This window comes from Pantherophis guttatus, chromosome 1, assembly GCF_059756535.1.
Source record: "Pantherophis guttatus breed Tessera chromosome 1, ASM5975653v1, whole genome shotgun sequence".
NCBI lineage: Eukaryota > Metazoa > Chordata > Lepidosauria > Squamata > Colubridae > Pantherophis > Pantherophis guttatus.
Genome location: NC_142063.1, coordinates 344903856 through 344923767, shown reverse-complemented (window position 1 = coordinate 344923767; position 19912 = coordinate 344903856). Strand labels below are relative to the sequence as shown.

The window sequence follows — 19912 nt, the reverse complement described above, 5'->3', positions numbered from 1 at the left end:
TCCCTCCCTCCCTTCCTTCCACCCTTCTCTCTCCTTCCTTCCTCCTCCTCCTTCTTTCCTTCCTTCCTCCCTCCCTCTCTCCTCCTCCCTTCCTCCTTTCCTCCTCCTTTCCTTCCTCCATTCCTCCTTCCTTCCTCCCTTTCTCCTCCTTCCTTCCTCCCTTTCTCCTCCTTCCTTCCTCCCTTCCTCCTCCCTTCCTTCCTCCCTCCCTCCTCCATCCTTTTCTCTGAGAATCAAACATGCCGTCTGATTCCAGCAAATCTGAATTATCGCAATGGAGAGAGGACACCCCCCCTGCCCTACGTTGCAGGCCCTTTGCACAAGGAAAATCCCAGCCATTAATTGCACAGACAGGATGTGGGTCCTGAAGTGCAGTGGGCGGAGTAAGGCAGAAGAGGCTGAAATCTCCCTCTTCACTCCAGAGGCATTGGTTAGTTAGTCCAAAGACGCACAGATCCACACAGATTTCTGCAAAAATTGCCTATACAGCTACTCCTTGACTTCCAACAAGTTCATTTTTTCAACAACACTGAAAAAAGTGACATGACCATTTTTAAAACTCACGACCGTTTCAGCATCGCCGTGGCCATGTGATCAAAATTCGGCTCCTTGAGAACGGACTCATATTTATGATATGGGTTGCAGTGTCCCAGGGTCCTGTCATCCCCTGCAGTGATTCACGTAACAACTGTGGTAAAAAAAAAAGGTTGTAAAATGGGGCCAAGCTCGCTTAACAAATGTCTTGCTTAGCAACAGGAATTTTGGGCTCAATTGGGGTCGTAAGTCGAGGACTACCTGTACAGTGAACCAATCTTTATCAGCAACTTTTAAGATACTTGGACTTCAGTGCATGGAATTCCCCAGCGAGTCTGCTTTAAGAGGGCTGGACTTCGATTCCCAGAATTCCCCAGCCAGCATGCTTTAAGAGGGATGGACTTCCACTCCCAGAATTCCCCAGCAAGCATGCTTTAAGAGAGGTGGACTTCAGCTCCCAGAATTCCCCAGCCAGCCTGCTTTAAGAGGGATGGACTTCCACTCCCAGAATTCCCCAGCCAGCAATGCTTTAAGAGGGATGGACTTCCACTCCCAGAATTCCCCAGCCAGCCTGCTTTAAGAGAGGTGGACTTCAGCTCCCAGAATTCCCCAGCCAGCAATGCTTTAAGAGGGGAGGACTTCCACTCCCAGAATCCCCCAGCCAGCATGCTTTAAGAGGGATGGACTTCCACTCCCAGAATTCCCCAGCAAGCATGCTTTAAGAGAGGTGGACTTCAGCTCCCAGAATTCCCCAGCCAGCAATGCTTTAAGAGGGATGGACTTCCACTCCCAGAATTCCCCAGCCAGCATGCTTTAAGAGGGATGGACTTCCACTCCCAGAATTCCCCAGCAAGCATGCTTTAAGAGGGGAGGACTTCCACTCCCAGAATCCCCCAGCCAGCATGCTTTAAGAGGGATGGACTTCCACTCCCAGAATTCCCCAGCAAGCATGCTTTAAGAGAGGTGGACTTCAGCTCCCAGAATTCCCCAGCCAGCATGCTTTAAGAGGGGAGGACTTCCACTCCCAGAATCCCCCAGCCAGCAATGCTTTAAGAGGGATGGACTTCAGCTCCCAGAATTCCCCAGCCAGCATGCTTTAAGAGGGGAGGACTTCAGCTCCCAGAATTCCCCAGCCAGCATGCTTTAAGAGGGGAGGACTTCCACTCCCAGAATCCCCCAGCCAGCATGCTTTAAGAGGGATGGACTTCCACTCCCAGAATTCCCCAGCCAGCCATGCTTTAAGAGGGATGGACTTCAGCTCCCAGAATTCCCCAGCCAGCCTGCTTTAAGAGGGATGGACTTCCACTCCCAGAATTCCCCAGCCAGCATGCTTTAAGAGGGGAGGACTTCCACTCCCAGAATTCCCCAGCCAGCAATGCTTTAAGAGGGGTGGACTTCCACTCCCAGAATTCCCCAGCCAGCAATGCTTTAAGAGGGGAGGACTTCCACTCCCAGAATTCCCCAGCCAGCAATGCTTTAAGAGGGGTGGACTTCCACTCCCAGAATTCCCCAGCCAGCAATGCTTTAAGAGGGGAGGACTTCCACTCCCAGAATTCCCCAGCCAGCAATGCTTTAAGAGGGGTGGACTTCCACTCCCAGAATTCCCCAGCCAGCAATGCTTTAAGAGGGATGGACTTCCACTCCCAGAATTCCCCAGCCAGCCTGCTTTAAGAGAGGTGGACTTCAGCTCCCAGAATCCCCCAGCCAGCATGCTTTAAGAGGGATGGACTTCCACTCCCAGAATTCCCCAGCCAGCCATGCTTTAAGAGGGATGGACTTCAGCTCCCAGAATTCCCCAGCCAGCCTGCTTTAAGAGGGATGGACTTCCACTCCCAGAATTCCCCAGCCAGCATGCTTTAAGAGGGGTGGACTTCCACTCCCAGAATTCCCCAGCCAGCAATGCTTTAAGAGGGGAGGACTTCCACTCCCAGAATTCCCCAGCCAGCAATGCTTTAAGAGGGGTGGACTTCCACTCCCAGAATTCCCCAGCCAGCAATGCTTTAAGAGGGATGGACTTCAGCTCCCAGAATTCCCCAGCCAGCATGCTTTAAGAGGGGAGGACTTCCACTCCCAGAATCCCCCAGCCAGCAATGCTTTAAGAGGGATGGACTTCCACTCCCAGAATTCCCCAGCCAGCCTGCTTTAAGAGAGGTGGACTTCAGCTCCCAGAATTCCCCAGCCAGCATGCTTTAAGAGGGGAGGACTTCCACTCCCAGAATCCCCCAGCCAGCAATGCTTTAAGAGGGGAGGACTTCCACTCCCAGAATTCCCCAGCCAGCAATGCTTTAAGAGGGATGGACTTCAGCTCCCAGAATTCCCCAGCCAGCATGCTTTAAGAGGGGAGGACTTCCACTCCCAGAATCCCCCAGCCAGCATGCTTTAAGAGGGATGGACTTCCACTCCCAGAATTCCCCAGCCAGCCATGCTTTAAGAGGGATGGACTTCAGCTCCCAGAATTCCCCAGCCAGCCTGCTTTAAGAGGGATGGACTTCCACTCCCAGAATTCCCCAGCCAGCATGCTTTAAGAGGGGAGGACTTCCACTCCCAGAATTCCCCAGCCAGCCTGCTTTAAGAGGGGTGGACTTCCACTCCCAGAATTCCCCAGCCAGCAATGCTTTAAGAGGGGAGGACTTCCACTCCCAGAATTCCCCAGCCAGCAATGCTTTAAGAGGGGTGGACTTCCACTCCCAGAATTCCCCAGCCAGCAATGCTTTAAGAGGGGTGGACTTCCACTCCCAGAATTCCCCAGCCAGCAATGCTTTAAGAGGGGTGGACTTCCACTCCCAGAATTCCCCAGCCAGCAATGCTTTAAGAGGGGAGGACTTCCACTCCCAGAATTCCCCAGCCAGCAATGCTTTAAGAGGGGAGGACTTCCACTCCCAGAATTCCCCAGCCAGCAATGCTTTAAGAGGGGAGGACTTCCACTCCCAGAATCCCCCAGCCAGCATGCTTTAAGAGGGATGGACTTCCACTCCCAGAATTCCCCAGCCAGCCATGCTTTAAGAGGGATGGACTTCAGCTCCCAGAATTCCCCAGCCAGCCTGCTTTAAGAGGGATGGACTTCCACTCCCAGAATTCCCCAGCCAGCATGCTTTAAGAGGGGAGGACTTCCACTCCCAGAATTCCCCAGCCAGCCTGCTTTAAGAGGGGTGGACTTCCACTCCCAGAATTCCCCAGCCAGCAATGCTTTAAGAGGGGAGGACTTCCACTCCCAGAATTCCCCAGCCAGCAATGCTTTAAGAGGGGTGGACTTCCACTCCCAGAATTCCCCAGCCAGGATGCTTTAAGAGGGGTGGACTTCCACTCCCAGAATTCCCCAGCCAGCCTGCTTTAAGAGGGGTGGACTTCCACTCCCAGAATTCCCCAGCCAGCCTGCTTTAAGAGGGGTGGACTTCCACTCCCAGAATTCCCCAGCCAGCAATGCTTTAAGAGGGGAGGACTTCCACTCCCAGAATTCCCCAGCCAGCAATGCTTTAAGAGGGGAGGACTTCCACTCCCAGAATTCCCCAGCCAGGATGCTTTAAGAGGGGTGGACCTTATGGGACCCTTATGATTTCTTGAAGGGAAAAGAGTTTTTTACCTGTAAAATGACCATTACCCCATGACTGGAAAATTAATGTAAAAATTTAAAAAAAACCTTTTATTCCATCAAAATTTAGTAACAGAATTTTATTGATCTCAGATTAATAATGCGCCCAAGTCTGTCAAAATCAGAAATTTATCTGATTAATTGCATTGCTTTTTTGAATGGAATAATTTTCTTAATGGATTGTGGGAATGCTGTGTCGACGTAGTATATCTTGACTTTTTAGCACAATGTTTTTGTTTTTGTTTTTAATTTGATTTATATGCCGCCCTTCTCCGGAGACTCAGGGCGGCTTACAATGCGTTAAGCAATAGCCTTCATCCTTTTGTATATTTTTTATACAAAGTCAGCTTATTGCCCCCACAAACTGGGTCCTCATTTTACCCACCTTAGAAAGGATGGAAGGCTGAATCAACCTTGAGCCTGGTGAGATTCGAACTTACAGTAATTGCAGACAGCTGGTGATAATCACAATGCTATCAGTCTGCTGAGCCACCAGCCCCTGTTTGACTAAGTACCGGGCGATGTGAAATATAGCACATAATATGACACGGCGTGTGCTTTCTTTCTCTTCCTCCTTAAACCCCCTCTCTTTATCTTGGTTTGTTTTTCGTCTTGTCCGATCGCAGGTATCCCTACTCTTATCGTCTTGGACACTAAGGGAGACGTCATCACCAGACAGGGCCGAGTCGAGGTCCTGAATGACATTGAATGCCAGGAGTTCCCCTGGCACCCCAAGCCTGTCTTAGAGCTGACCGACTCCAACGCCGTCCAGCTGAACGAGGGTCCTTGTCTTGTCCTTTTTGTAGGTATGCAAACCGCCTCACACTCCCCAATATAATCGGATTTTGCTGTCGTTTGTTTCTCTTTTGCCAACAAGCAAGAATGGAGCAAAAAAAATCTGATGGATGGAAGGGTAGTTTGCTATAAAAGGCCTCATGAAGTTTCTAGTCCTCATGATTGCAAAGAGATACTTCTGGGGACTAGTTCTTAGTGGAAGTGAAGTCTTCGGTAAAAGTAGTTACGTTTGGTGAAGTTTCTAGTCCTCGTGATTGTAAAGAGAAACTTCTGGGGGCAAAAAGATACTTCTGCGGACCAGATGCTAGTGGAAGTGTAGTCTTCTGTAAAAGTACTTAAGTTTGGCAAAGTTTCTAGTCCTTGTGATTGTAAAGAGATACCTGTGGGGACAATTGGCTGGTGGGAATGTAGTTTTCTGTAAAAGTACTTAAGTCTGATGCAGTTTCTACTCCTCGTGATTGTAAAGAAATACTTCTGGGGACAATCTCCTGGTGGAAGTGTAGTGTTCTGTAAAAGTACTTAAGTCTGATGAAGTTTCTAGTCCTCATTGCCAAGAGATACTTATGGGGAAAATGTGGAAGTGTAGTTTTACATAAAAGTACTTACAGTAAGTCTGGTGAAGCTTCTACTCCTTGTGATTGCAAAGAGATGCTTGTGGATACAATCTCCTGGTGGAAGTATAGTCTTCTGTCAAAGTACTTAAGTCCGATGAAGTTTCTAGTCCTCATTGCCAAGAGATACTTATGGGGACAATGTGGAAGTGTAGTTTTACATAAAAGTACTTAAGTCTGAGGAAGTTTCTAGTCCTCATGATTGCAAAAAAAGATACTTGTGGAGACAATTTCCTGGTGGAAGTGTCATTTTCTGTAGAAGTACTTAAATCCAATAAAGTTTCTAGTCCTTATGGCAAAGAGATACTAACGGGGGGGGGCAAATGCATAGTTTTTTTGTAAAAGTACTGAAGTTTCTAGTCCTCATTATTGCAAAAGAGACATTTGTGGGGATGGTGGATGTCAACAACGCGAGGAGGCTGAATTTAGATTCCTGCTGGTTTAAGAAAGGATAGCTGGATAGCTCTGCAGACTAAGCACTGTAATTTAACACCAGCTGCCTGCAATTACTGCAAGTTCGAATCTCATCAGGCTCAAGGTTGACTCAGCCTTCCATCCTTTCTAAGGTAGGTAAATTGAGGACCCAGTTTGTGGGGGCAATAAGCTGACTTTGTATAAATATATAAATATAAATAAATATATACTGAGTCTCCGGAGAAGGGCGGCATATAAATTAAATTTTAAAAAAAAAGAAAAGAAATGGATTTATATGAAGTCTGCACTCTTTTAACTCCCGAGGGTTTTTTTTTTTTTTTTTTTTAATTTGATTTATATGCCGCCCTTCTCCGAAGACTCAGGGCGGCTTACAATGTGCTCAGCAATATTGTTGAGCCGTGCGCCCAACGAAGGAAAACATGTTTTGCGTGAAAGCCACGGTATGGAATTTTAGGACGTGACGCTGCAAATTACGGAATCATAATTTGGAACAAAATGTGGAAACCCTGCTCCACCCCGGATCAACGCGACGTGCCGTAGCCTGAATATTTTGTGCTCTGCCCTCTTTCTTTCTTGCTTGTCTGCGGCGCCCCACGGTTAAAAAATTTTCTCCAGCGATCCCCGTTTTAAAAGGGGTGATTTGCATCGTGTCCCAACATACAGAAGGTATAAACAGAAGCATAGAATCAAAAGCACGCCAACTATTAGTACCGCTTTATAAAGGATGGTGTACAAATTTAATTAATAAATAAATAAATAAATAAATAAATAAATAAATAAATAAATAAATGAATAAATAAATAAAACTTTGGCAAGGCCACATCTGGATTCCTGCATCTGGTTTCGGTCACTATATTACAAAAAAAAAAAAATTTGGAGGGGGGAAAATGTGCAAAGAAGAGCAACTAAGATGATTAAAGGCCTGGGGACTTAAAAATTATATGAAGAACGGTTGCAGGATTTGGGCTTGGTCAGTCTAGAGCCGTGTGCCACAGGTGGCGCACGGAGTCATATCTGTGGGCACGCGAGCATTGCCCTACTTCAGCTCCAGCGCACATGCGTGCGCCAGCCAGCTGATTTTCGGCCCATTGACTGCTTGTCAGAAAGTCTTTTCAAGAATTGAAGATCCACCGCGCCCTGAGTCTTCGGAGAGGGGCGGCATACAAATTGAATGAATGAATGAATGAATGAATGAATGAATGAATGAATGAATGAATGAATGAATCATGCTGGCTGGGGAATTCTGGGAGTGGAAGTCCACCCCTCTTAAAGCATTGCTGGCTGGGGGATTCTGGGAGTGGAAGTCCACCCCTCTTAAAGCATGGCTGGCTGGGGGATTCTGGGAGTGGAAATTCACCCCTCTTAAAGCATTGCTGGCTGGGGAATTCTGGGAGTGAAAGCCCACCCCTCTTAAAGCATGGCTGGCTGGGGAATTCTGGGAGTGGAAGTCCACCCCTCTTAAAGCATGGCTGGCTGGGGGATTCTGGGAGTGGAAGTCCACCCCTCTTAAAGCATGGCTGGCTGGGGGATTCTGGGAGTGGGAGTCCACCCCTCTTAAAGCATTGCTGGCTGGGGAATTCTGGGAGTGGAAGCCCACCCCTCTTAAAGCATGCTGGCTGGGGAATTCTGGGAGTGAAAGCCCACCCCTCTTAAAGCATGGCTGGCTGGGGGATTCTGGGAGTGGAAGTCACCCCTCTTAAAGCATTGCTGGCTGGGGAATTCTGGGAGTGGAAGCCCACCCCTCTTAAAGCATGCTGGCTGGGGAATTCTGGGAGTGAAAGCCCACCCCTCTTAAAGCATGGCTGGCTGGGGAATTCTGGGAGTGGAAGTCCACCCCTCTTAAAGCATGGCTGGCTGGGGGATTCTGGGAGTGGAAGTCCACCCCTCTTAAAGCATGCTGGCTGGGGGATTCCGGGAGTGGAAGTCCACCCCTCTTAAAGCATGGCTGGCTGGGGAATTCTGGGAGTGGAAGTCCACCCATTTTAAAGCATTGTTGGCTGGGGGATTCTGGGAATGGAAGTCCACCCATCTTAAAGCATGTCTGGCTGGGGAATTCTGGGAGCTGAAGTCCACGCCTTTTAAAATTACTGGCTTCCAAAAAGACAGCCCTGCTATGACCCTCTCTGATAAAAATCCCTGCTATGGGGGAATGCAGGGAATCGGCTTAAAGCCGAGCCCCCCTCCTGCTGGCGAACACTCAGATCCTCCCCGAAAGGAAAGTCAGATGTGTTATTTTTTTTCTCTCTCTCTCTCCGTACACAACAATTCCATATGCTTGCATTTGTTTCTGGCCCTGCCATCACAGGCACTCTTGTTCGCGCCCCGCTGTGTCTGAATGGGGTATTTGTGAAACCCCCGGGGCGCGCGGCCAGCTTAGTTCATCCGTCTTTAAACAGCACATGCGTTTTAAGCCCCTCTTGTTTCCATTTTTCAGGGTTTTATAAGGGGAAAACGCAGGGGGTGGCTGGTTAGAAGCCCAATTGTGCCGTAATTAATTCTTTCTTCCTTTCTTTTTTCTTTTTTTTTGGTTTTGCTTTTAAGCCTTAATCGGCACGTTCCCTGGATTTCCTCCCGCAACAAAGCTTGTTCAATGAGGGTCACAACAACACACCCACCGGGCTCAGAGCTTGGAATCGGTTGTGTGTCTTTTGCACACATGTTGGTGTGCGGATTCTGGTTGTCTGGTGTGTAATTTGTGCACCGGCTGAATTATCCTCCTGAGTTCTCCTATAGTTGGTTAAAGGGAGAGTTGTAATGTGCGTGAAATACCTGTGCCTTTATAGCTAATCCTCAATTTACAACCACAACTGAGCTCAAAAGTTCTGTTGCTAAGCGAGGGGTTCGTCAGGCGCGTTTTGCCTCCTTTGGTTTGTCATTTGCGGTCGTTAAGCGAGTCACATGGTTGTTAAGTGAATCTGGTTTCTTCTCCATGTCCACTTTCCTTGTCAGAAGGTCGCAAAAGGGGATCACGTGACCCTCCCCCCACCGGGGCACTGCAACCGTCATAAATACGAGTCAGTTGCAATTGTAAGTAAGCATAGAAATAGTGAGATATGATTTAAAAAAAGGGGGGGGGAGAAGATTTTGGCAAGAATTGTAACTGAGTAAAATATATTTGAATTTTAATTAATTGATTAAGACAAGAAACGGCCAATACTCTGTTCAAAAACGATGTGGGGAAATGTGGGGGGGGGGGATGACACCAATAAAACTTGTTTAAAATAAAATAAAATAAATAAAATAAAATAAAATAATAAAATAAAATAAAATAAAATAAATAAAATAAAATAAAATAAAATAAAATAAAATAAATAAAATAATAAAATAATAAAATAAAATAAAATAAAATAAAATAAAATAAAATAATATAAAATAAAATAAAATAAAATAAAATAAAATAAAATGTCAGTCAGTCAGTCAGTCAGTTGCCAAGCCTCTGAAGTTTGAACACTTTTTGACTGTGGGGCTGCTGTTATTAAGCGTGACGAACGGTCATAAGTGACTTTTTTATCAGTGTTGTTGCAACTTCGGTCACTAAATGAACTGTTGTAAGTTGAGGACTGCCTGTAATTTTTTTGTTTTTTTGCACTGGCTGGATTACCCTCGTACAGTTGGTGAAGCAGGGAACCATGGGGGTTGGAGTGACATGGATGTGCATTTAGATTGGTATGTAGTTTCGACACCCAGATTGATATAGGATAGAACAACAAGAGTCGGAAGGGACCTTGGAGGTCTTCTAGTCCAACCCCCTGCTTAGGCAGGAAACCCTACACCACTTCAGACAAATGGTTGTCCAATCTCTTCTTAAAGACTTCCAGTGTTGGAGCATTCACAACTTCTGGAGGCAAATTGTTCCATTGATTAATTGGTCTCACTGTCAGGAATTTTCCTCTTAGTTCTAAGTTGCTTCTCTCCTTGATGAGTTTCCACCTGTTGCTTCTTCTTCTGCCTTCAGGGGCTTTGGAGAATAGCTTGACTCCCTCTTCTTTGGGGCAGCCCCTGAGATATTGGAAGACTGCTATCATGTCTCACCTGATCCTTCTCTTCATTAAACTAGACCTACCCAGTTCCAGCAACCATTCTGTATATATTTTAGCCTCCAGTCCTCTAATCCTCTTTGTTACTCTTTTCTGCACTCTTTCTAGACTCTCCACATCTTTTTTACAAAATGGCGTCCAAAATTGGATGCAGGATTCCAAGTGTGGCCTTACCAAGGCCTTATAAAGTGGTATTAATACTTCACGTGATCTTGATTCTGTCCCTCTGTTGATGCAGCCTAGAACTGTGTTGGCTTTTTTGGCAACTGCTGCACACGGCTGGCTCTTATCTAAATGGTTGTCCACTGGGACTCCAAGATCCCTCTCACAGTTGCTACTATTGAGCCAGGTACCACATATACGGTACCTGTGCATTTCGTTTCTCTTGCCTAAATGTAGAATATCTGACATTCATAGTAAACCCTGCCCCAAGGAAACCAGTACTATACAGGTAGACCTCGACCTACGTCCGCAATTGGGCCCAAAATATCTGTTGCAGTGTGAGAGAGTTGTTAAGCGAATATTTGTCCCAACGTTACGACCTCTTTTGCTGCAGTTGTTAAGTGAAATCCCTGCAGTTGTTCAGTTAGTAGCAGTGAACCTGGCTTTCCCCGTTGAAAAGGACGCCAAAGGGGATCATGTCAACCGTCGCGAGTACATGCCAGTTGCCCAGCCTCTGGATTTTGATCATGTGACCGCGAGGACGTGACCGCGGTCGGAAGTGTGAAGGACGGCGTGAAGTCGCTTTTTTCCCCAGTGCTGTTGTAACTTTGTGAACGGTCACTAAGTGAGGAGTTGTAAGTGGAGGACTACTGTATACCGGTCACCATCTTTGATTCAGTCTTTTCGTTCCCAAGCAAGTTTGGAAGACCGGGGGTGGGCGTGGGGGAGATTGAGGCTGGGAAGCGAAAGATTTGGGGCAGTGGTGAAATCCAATTTTTTTTTTACTACCGGTTCTGTGGGTGTGGTGTGGCTTGGTGGGCGTGGCTTGGTGGACGTGGCAGGGGAAGGATACTGCAAAATCTCCATTTCTACCCCACTCCAGGGGAACGATGCTGCAAAATCCCCATTCCCACCCCACTCGGGGGCCAGCCAGAGCTGGTATTTTGCTGGTTCTACAAACTGCTCAAAATTTCCGCTACCAGTTCGTCAGAACCTGCTGGATTTCACCCCTGATTTTGGGTTTTTGTCCCCCCCCCCCGGCTTCCATTTTAATCCCTGCACATTTTAGCACCTGCTTTTCTGGTCCTTGGATGGTTTTTGCCTTTGTCTGGATTGTCATTATTTTGTGTGCTGTTTAGTAGCAACCCCGTGGGACCCGGGTACAAATGCATTCAGAACCCAAATAGATATTTGTAAAATGGAAGCTGTTTGGGAATTGGAGAAGTAAGGCGGTTCGGGGGAAGGGGGGGAGGGAGGAAAGAAGGGAGGGAGGGAGGGATGGAGAGAGAAAGGGAGGGAAGAGAAGGAAATAGGGAAGAGGAGGAATCGTAAGAGAAGGAAAGGAAAGGAAAGGAAAGGAAAGGAAAGGAAAGGAAAGGAAAGGAAAGGAAAGGAGGAGGAGATAGTAGGAAGGGGGATGGTGGGGGAAAGGAAGGAAGGAAGGAAAAAATGAAGGGAAAGAGGGAGGGAGAGGAAGGGAAGGGAAGAGGGAAAGGAGGAGAAGGAGGAGAAAGCAGGAAGGGGGAAGGAAGGGAAGGAATAAAAAAGGATGGATGGATGGATGGAAGGGAGGAACGGAGAGAAAGGAGGGGAGAGAAGGAAGAAAAGGAAATAGGCAAGAGAAAAGGAGGAAGAATCTAAGAAAGAAAGAAAGGGAAAGAAAGGAGGAGGAGATAGCAAGAAGGGAGATGGTGGGAGGAAAGGAAGGAAGGGAAAGAGGGAGGGAGAGAAAGGAAAGGAAAGAGGGAAGAGGAATATAAGTAAGAAAGGAGAAGGAGGGAAGGAAAGGAGGAGAAAGAAGGAAGGGGGATGGAAAGAAGGTAGGAAAGAAGATGGATGGATATAAGGGAGGGAGGGAGGAATGGAGAGAAAGGAAGGGAGGGAAGGAAGGAAGAATCTAAGGAAGAAAGGAGGGAAGGAAAGAAGGAGGAGATAGCAGGAAGACTGCATGGAGGGAGGGAAGGAAGGGGGGCTTCCCATGGAAGGAAGGAAGGAGGAGGAGGAGGAAGGATAGCGAGACAAAAGTGAGAGGGAGGAAAAAGGAAAGGAGAAAGGAGAGAAAAAGACAGTCAGCAGGAAGAAGAAAAAAAGAACAGCATGAAAGAAAGCAAAAGAGGGGGGGGAAAGAATAAGGAATACAAGATGGAAAGAGAAAGAGAGAGAAAGAAGAAAGGAAAGGGAAAGGACAGGGAGGGAGGAGAGAAAGAAGGAAAGTTAGGAGAATGAAGAAGGGAAAGGAAAATTAAAGAAGGGAAAGGAAAGGAAGAAAGAGAGAAATGGAAGGAAAGACAAATAAAGAGAAAGGAGGAAAGAAGGAAGAAAAGGGGAGAAAAGGAAGAGGCCATCTTGAATTTAGCCTGATATTTCCCTGCTCCACTTTCCTGGGGGCTCCCCTTACCTCCCCCCCTCAAAAAAACACAATTCATAACCTACGCCCCTCTCCTCTTTGCTCCCCATCAAGCCTTCCCTCCACCCCTCCTGGCTGTCTACTTAAGAAGGGAGGATTCGCACAATAAGCACATTTCCCTGGCTTGCGGGATGGGGAGGAATACATTTTCAGGCGACCCACATTGGGTGGGTTTAATGAAGTGGGGGGAGGCTGCTGTCTCCACCAGTGATGGATAACTCTGGGAGAGAATGGTTAGTCTAGTCGTGGGGTTCCCTCTCTCGCCTTTGTGTCTGGCCAGAGGGGCAGAAATTCAGTCTATTTATTTAGCAAGACATCCAAACGGTCCAGAGATTTGCAGCATTTGACTAGAACAGAACAGAATATGAAAATAGAATAGGAATAGGAATAGGAATAGGAATGGAGAGAAGAGAAGAGAAGAGAAGAGAAGAGAAGAGAAGAGAAGAGAAGAGAAGAGAAGAGAAGAGAAGAGCAATAAGAATAGAATATTATACAATAGAATAGCAATAAGAATAGAATAAGATTTAAATAGAAGAATAGAAGAGAATAAGATTTAAATAGAAGAGAAGCAATAAGAATAGAATAGAATAAGACTTAAATAGAAGAATAGAATAGCAATAAGAATAGAATATTATACAGTAGAATAGCAATAAGAAATAGAATAGAGTAAGATTTAAATAGAAGAATAGAATAGAATAAAATTTAAATAGAGAAGCAATAAGAATAGAATAGAATAAGATTTAAATAGAAGAAGAGAATAAGATTTAAATAGAAGAAGAGAAGGGAAGAGCAATAAGAATTGGAATAGAATAGAATAATAACTTTATTGTCACTTTGAATGTACACTAATCAGCATACATTAAAGCGAAATTTCGTTGCATACAGTTCTCAAAGGGTATATATACCTCCAATATATACTACATAAAGATGACTAAATAAATAAATAAATATAAATACAGATAATTACAGAATTCTGCATATAGCCACATATATTATGTGTCACATATTTCATTTGGGTGAAAATGCTTTTTTTTTTTTTGCTCTGCTGGCACGATGGGATCTGATTAGACCAGATGTGAGCATCCAGAAGAGCCCAGATGTGGCCAAATCTGTTGCTTTTCAAAGGAAAAATTTTCTTTCCCCCCCTCCATCCGCCCCCCCAAAAAAAGAAATGGCCATTTTCCTCTCTTTCTTTAGGACAACGCTGGGCCATCTCGGATTTATTATTTAGACTATGAGTCTACTCTTTTATCAGTTTGTTTCTCTTCTATTTTAATTTTAATTTTATTTTATTTTATTTTATTTTATTTTGGGTCATCCCGGACTTCGGGGGGGAGATGGAAGAAAAGGAAGAAGAAGAAGGAAAAAAGAGAGAATTAAAAGAATGAATAAATATTTTTATTCTTAAAAAGATAGAATAAAAAATGATTTCAATGTTTGTTTAGAAAATTAAAAATGCTTAACGCATTGTAAACCGTCCTGAGTCTCCGGAGAAGGGTGGCATATAAATCAAATTTAAAAATAAATAAATAAAATAAAATGAAAAATGAAAAAAATAATAAAATATAATATAATAAAAAACAAAACAAAACAAAAATGAAACAACCGCATAAAATAACAAAAGAAAAAGAAAATAACAAAATAACAAAACAAAATGTAAAAAAATTAATAAAATAATAAAAGAAAACAATTGAAATAAGATAAAACAATCAAATAAAAGAAAGCATCAAATACGAATAAAATAAAATAAAATATAAAATAATAAAGTGAAAAAAATAAGAAAATATAATATAATTTAAAAAAGAAAATAACACAACACCACACAATCGAAAACGATATTGGCCTTAGGCTCCGCGTTCTCTCCTGCCCCTTAGTTGCTCCCTTCTCAAGTGAAGGACCCTGGCAGCAAAAGACACCCCCCCCCCACGCGCCCCTCCCTGTCTCCCCTCTTTCTCACCCCTCCCCACGCCCGCCCTCCATTGCAGAGGCTCCTTTTTGAGGCTGGGGGGGGCCGTCCCCGCTGCCTGTCTCTTCCTCTGCCCAGCCTCGCATTGGGGGGGGGGGGCTTTGTTAATCGGTTTCACCCCGTTGATGTTTGCCCCCCTCGGTGGGGGAGCCGCAGGAGAGGTCAGCCCAAAAACAAAAAACCCAGAGCTGGATCTGAGCCAAGGAGCCTGGGGGGGGGGCTTTGGGGAGGGGGGGCAGACAGGATTAATCCCGTTAATGTTTTCTCGCTGAATGCAAACACAGAAAGAAGCTGGGAGGAATTTGAATTGTGGTCCGCATCAGATTCTCTTCTGGGGTTTAAATAACACTGAGCCGGGTTGCTCATTTTGGGGAGCGGGGGGGTTGCAGACGGCTTCTCGCCCCCTCCCCACAACCCCCCCCCCACATGTCGAAAATTCGTCACTCCCGCTTCCAAACCTTGCTGAGGTTTTGCTCATCGGCCCAGCCTTTTCGTGGACCCCACATATAGTCCTTGACTAACAACCGTTCATTTAGGGACCGTTCAAAGTTACAACGGCACTCAAAAAAAGGGACTTCTGTCCATTTTTCACACTTACGTCCGGCGCAGCATCCAAGGGAGGAGGAGGAGGAGGAGGAGGAAGACTGTGGGGGTCCTTGGTGCTCTCTGAGTTTGGGTGGTTTTCTTGCAGACGTTTTATGACCCAACTAGGTAACATCATCAGTGTTAGAAGAGAGTGGGGTTTGCAGAGAGGAGGAGGAGGAAAATATGGAGAGAAATGCTTAAAATAAAGGGAACAAAGGCCTCGCCCCCCCCCCAAAAAAAAAAAGCTAGGAATCCAAGCAGAAAAAAGGAAGCTCTTGAAGACTGAGGACTAGGAACTTGAAACGTGTGTTCTGCCACTTTCAGCAGTCACCCTAAAATGGAGAGGAAATTCTTCCACATGTAGTCCTTCGGCTTGTAACCAGTTGCTTAGCAACAGTTCAAAGTTCGGATGGACTCCCCCCTCCCCACCCCTACCCCAGGGACGTACAACTCCGATTTGAAGTTTGGATGTCACCTTTCACCCCTGTGGTCACATGACTACATTTTGAGGGTTCTGTAACTGGCCCGCAGTCATATGACCACAATTTACGACGCGCGTTTACTTCCAGTTCTGGTGAAAACTGACCCGTAACAAACAATGGATTCGCTTTACGACTGAATGCAAAAAAAGGTATAAAAAGGGGTCCAGTTACGTGCTGACTCACTTTGCGACCATAGTTGCCAGGCTCCATGGTGGCCATAACTTGAGGACTGTTTGCAAGGTGTTTACAGCACTCTACCCTCTGCGCTCTTCTCTCTCTCGCTATCTCGCTTTCTCTCTGTTTCTGTCTCCTCTTATCTTTATTTCTCTATCTCTCTCTGTCTCTGTCTCTCTCTCCCTCTTTCTCCTCTCCCTTTCTCTCTTCTTTCTCTCTCTTCTTTTTCTCTTCTCTCCCTGCCTATCTCTCTCTGTCTCTTCTCTCTCTCTTCTTTCTTTCTGTCTCTCTTCTCTGTGTGTCTCTTCTCTCTGTCTCTCTCCCCCTTCTTTCTCTCTCTCCCTCTTTTTGCTCTCTCTGTCTCTCGCTTTTCTCTCTCCTCTCTCTCCCCCTCCTTTCTCTCTCTCCCTCTTTCTGCTCTCTCTTCTCTCTCTCTCTTCTTTCTGCTCTGTGTCTCTCTTTACTCTCTCTCTCTCTCCTCCTTTCTCTCTCTCTCCCTCTTTCTGCTCTCTGTCTCTCTCTTTTTTCTCTCTCTCTTCCCACTGTCTCTCTCCCCTCCTTTCTCTCTCTCCCTCTTTCTGTGCGCTCTCTCTTTCTCTCTCTTCTCTGTCTCTCGCTCCCCTCCTTTCTCTCTCCCTCTTTCTGCTCTGTCTCTCTCTTTTTTCTCTCTCTCTTCCCACTGTCTCTCTCCCCTCCTTTCTGTCTCTCCCTCTTTCTGCTCTGTCTCTCTTCTTTCTCTCTCCCCTCCTTTCTCTCTCCCCCTCTTTCTCTCTGTCTCTCTTTTTTCTCTCTCTCTTCCCACTGTCTCTCTCCCCTCCTTTCTCTCTCCTTCTTTCTGTGCGCTCTCTCTCTTTTCTCTCTGTCTCTCTCTCCCCTCCTTTCTCTCTCTCCCTCTTTCTCTCTGTCTCTCTTTTTTCTCTCTTTCTTCCCACTGTCTCTCTCCCCTCCTTTCTCTCTCTTCTTTCTCTCTGTCTCTCTTCTGTCTTCGCTCTGTCTCTTTCTCTATCCTCTCTTCTTTTTCTCTCTCTGTTTCTCTCTCTCTTCTCTCTGCCTCTCTCTTCCTCCTTTTTCTGTCTGTAACCCCCTTTAGGAACGTGATCCTCATTCCTCCTTCTGTGTTGCCGTGTTTCAGATTCCGACGACGATGGAGAATCCGAAGCGGCCAAGCAGCTGATCCAGCCGATCGCCGAGAAGATCATAGCCCAATACAAAGCCAAAGATGAAGAGACCCCACTGCTGTTTTTCGTGGCGGGAGAGGTATGGGGCAGAAGGGAGCCGGGAAGGGAAAAACTAGCAGACATTCGTGGTTTACGGGCAGCTGTGCTTCCTACAGGCGACTAGATCCATCGGGCCTGCCTTAGCCCCGTTTTCACAACCTGGGAAGCCTCAGCAGCAGCCTCGTTACAGGTGGTCGTCGCCTTACGACCACAATCGAACCCAAAATTTCCGTCGCTAAATGAAACATTTGTTCAGTGAGTTTCTCGCCATCGTCGTTAAGTGAATCCATTATGTTGTTAAGCGAGCCACACGGTTGTTAAGTGAATCCAACTCCCCCCCCCCATTGACTTTGTTCGTCAGAAGGTCGCAAAAAGGGGGGAGAGGAGATCGCGTGACTTTGGGACATGGCAACCGTCATAAGTACACGCCAGTTGCCGAGCCTCCGAATTTTGATTCCCCTGGCCATGGGGATGTTGCAACAGCCGTAGGGGGTGAAAAACGGGTCATAAGTCACTTTTTTCAGTGCCGTCGTCACTTCAAACGGCCGCTAAGTGAAGTGTCGCAAGTCGAGGATTTCTTGAAGAGCGGGATCTCATCTACATTTGACTGTCCGGCTGAGGTCCTTGCTTTTCTCTATTCTGTTGCTTCCAATTTTAGTTAAGCAAGGGCACCTTAGCCCATCAGCACTTCCCACCCTCCCCGGGACCACCAACCCCATCTCCCACCCCTCTGTCCTTCTCCCCTCACCCCTTGTCTCCCACCCACTCTGCCTTGCACGCCTGCTCCGGAGATGGCTGAATGTGTCCGTTGTCGGCCCGATGAACCCTAAAACAAAAGACCCTCTGCGCCCCCCCCCCCTTTGCCACCCCCTCCCCGCAGCCCCCAATCCCCACGCCCCTATCCCTCCTCCGACCCCACTCCGTGGCCGGGGTTGCCCCCAACCACACAACAACTTCATTCATTCGCCCTGCCATCTGCTCGCCAGCTCGGCTGACAGCTCTCTGAATGACCCATTCATCGGACGCCACGCTTCTCCCGTTCGCGACGGCCCTGCGAGGGGAAGGGGGCTGCGGCGGGGTGGGTGGGTGGATCACAAGGAAGAGGCCAACTGCGGGGATAGATTGGGGGGGGGAAGGCTGACTCTTCTACATCCCCCCTCTTCCCTGATTAGTCTTTGCAGAGAGGGTCTCGACACGGAGAAACAAGGCAGCCGCAAAAATTTCGGAGCAGGGAAAAGCACCTGTTCCTAGGAAAACCAAATACACACACACACACGGTCTTAGGAACCCTCACAATGACCCTATGAGAGAGTGTGGGGCAGGGAAATCCCTCGGGGTTGGGGGAGAATTTACAACAAATTCCAGGGTTTTTTTTTTCCCTCCTAACCGAAGGAGGATGGAAAGGATCACGGCACTGAATTCTGGATTTTGTCACCCGTTCAACTTAAAGGTGCATCGTTTTGGGTCTCCGGGCTGGGGTCTCGGGTGCCTTGCGGGGAAGGGTGAGGTGGAGAGAACAATAACGGCAGGCCAGTTTCAGACAGACACACGTGTCTTCGACAACAGCCCTGCCCCCCCCCCCCTCGTGGTCTTCGGCATTCAGGAGTTACACACACATCCGCCATTTTGCGGAGGGGCAGGGAAGCAAGATGGACGCAGGGAAGCAGGTGGGCGGGTGGGCCGCGGCAGGTCCAGGAAGAACCACACAAAGCCGGGAGAGATAATAAATTCAGCCATAAATTCTATCCAGCAAGCCTTTTTTTTTCTTTTTTTTTGCAATTGGGGGGGAGTCTCCGGGAAAAAAAAACAAAAAAGCAGCCGCAGAATGAAGCCAGTTCATGGGGCGAGATTTATTTTTGCTGACTTAAATATAATTCTGGGTCTGTCTTTTTTTCGCGGGGAAAAAAAATGAAAAGAAAAACTGACTGCGGAGAGCAGTTGCCATCAGAAAGCAAATTATGGATGCTATTTAACAAGGAAGAGGCAGGGTCCAAAATATTTAAACATTTGCTGGTGGTCCGAAGATGAAAAAAACGTCAAGGCAAAGAAATGCCTCTGAAGGGCTTTTCCTCAGTTTTGGCACTTATAGGGCATGGCAAAACTGGGATAATAAAAAGGTATTCCGGGGACATGGGGTGGGGGGGCGAGAAAAAGGGCCCCCTCCTTGGCGGATGCCAACCTGCCAAGGAGAGGATATTGTGACCAACCTTAAAGTAAGCAGGAAAGGATGAAGGTAGAGACATACCTCGCAAGGGTGTTGTATAATGTGGGAAGAGGACCGCACAGTATACATAGCAGATTCTGGATCAGTGTTTCTCAGCCTTGGCCAGTTTAAGGTTTCTTGACTCCAACTCCCAGAATTCCCCAGCCAGCCATGCTTTAAGAGGGGTGGACTCCAACTCCCAGAATTCTCCAGCCAGCCATGCTTTAAGAGGGGAGGACTTCCACTCCCAGAATTCCCCAGCCAGCCATGCTTTAAGAGGGGAGGACTTCCACTCCCAGAATTCCCCAGCCAGCTTGCTTTAAGAGGGGAGGACTTCCACTCCCAGAATTCCCCAGCCAGCATGCTTTAAGAGGGGTGGACTCCAACTCCCAGAATTCCCCAGCCAGCCATGCTTTAAGAGGGGTGGACTCCAACTCCCAGAATTCCCCAGCCAGCCATGCTTTAAGAGGGGAGGACTTCGACTCCCAGAATTCCCCAGCCAGCCATGCTTTAAGAGGGGTGGACTCCAACTCCCAGAATTCCCCAGCCAGCTTGCTTTAAGAGGGGAGGACTTCCACTCCCAGAATTCCCCAGCCAGCATGCTTTAAGAGGGGTGGACTTCGACTCCCAGAATTCCCCAACCAGCATGCTTGAATATGGGTGGACTCCAACTCCCAGAATTCCCCAGCCAGCATGCTTTAAGAGGGGTGGACTT

The 19912-nt window shown here is 47.0% G+C and overlaps 1 protein-coding gene across 2 annotated transcripts in view; it reads left to right on the top strand.

Moving 5' to 3' along the window:
- NXN (nucleoredoxin) overlaps positions 1-19912 on the top strand; it is a 100085-nt gene that overhangs the window by 72379 nt on the left and 7794 nt on the right. The window contains exons 6-7 of one of the 2 annotated variants that reach the window (XM_087883462.1): positions 4750-4929; positions 16910-17034. In XM_087883462.1, the coding sequence (XP_087739588.1) occupies positions 4750-4929; positions 16910-17034 (305 nt within the window). The remainder of the gene's footprint in view (positions 1-4749; positions 4930-16909; positions 17035-19912) is intronic. The other variant, XM_087883463.1, reaches the window with a different exon arrangement.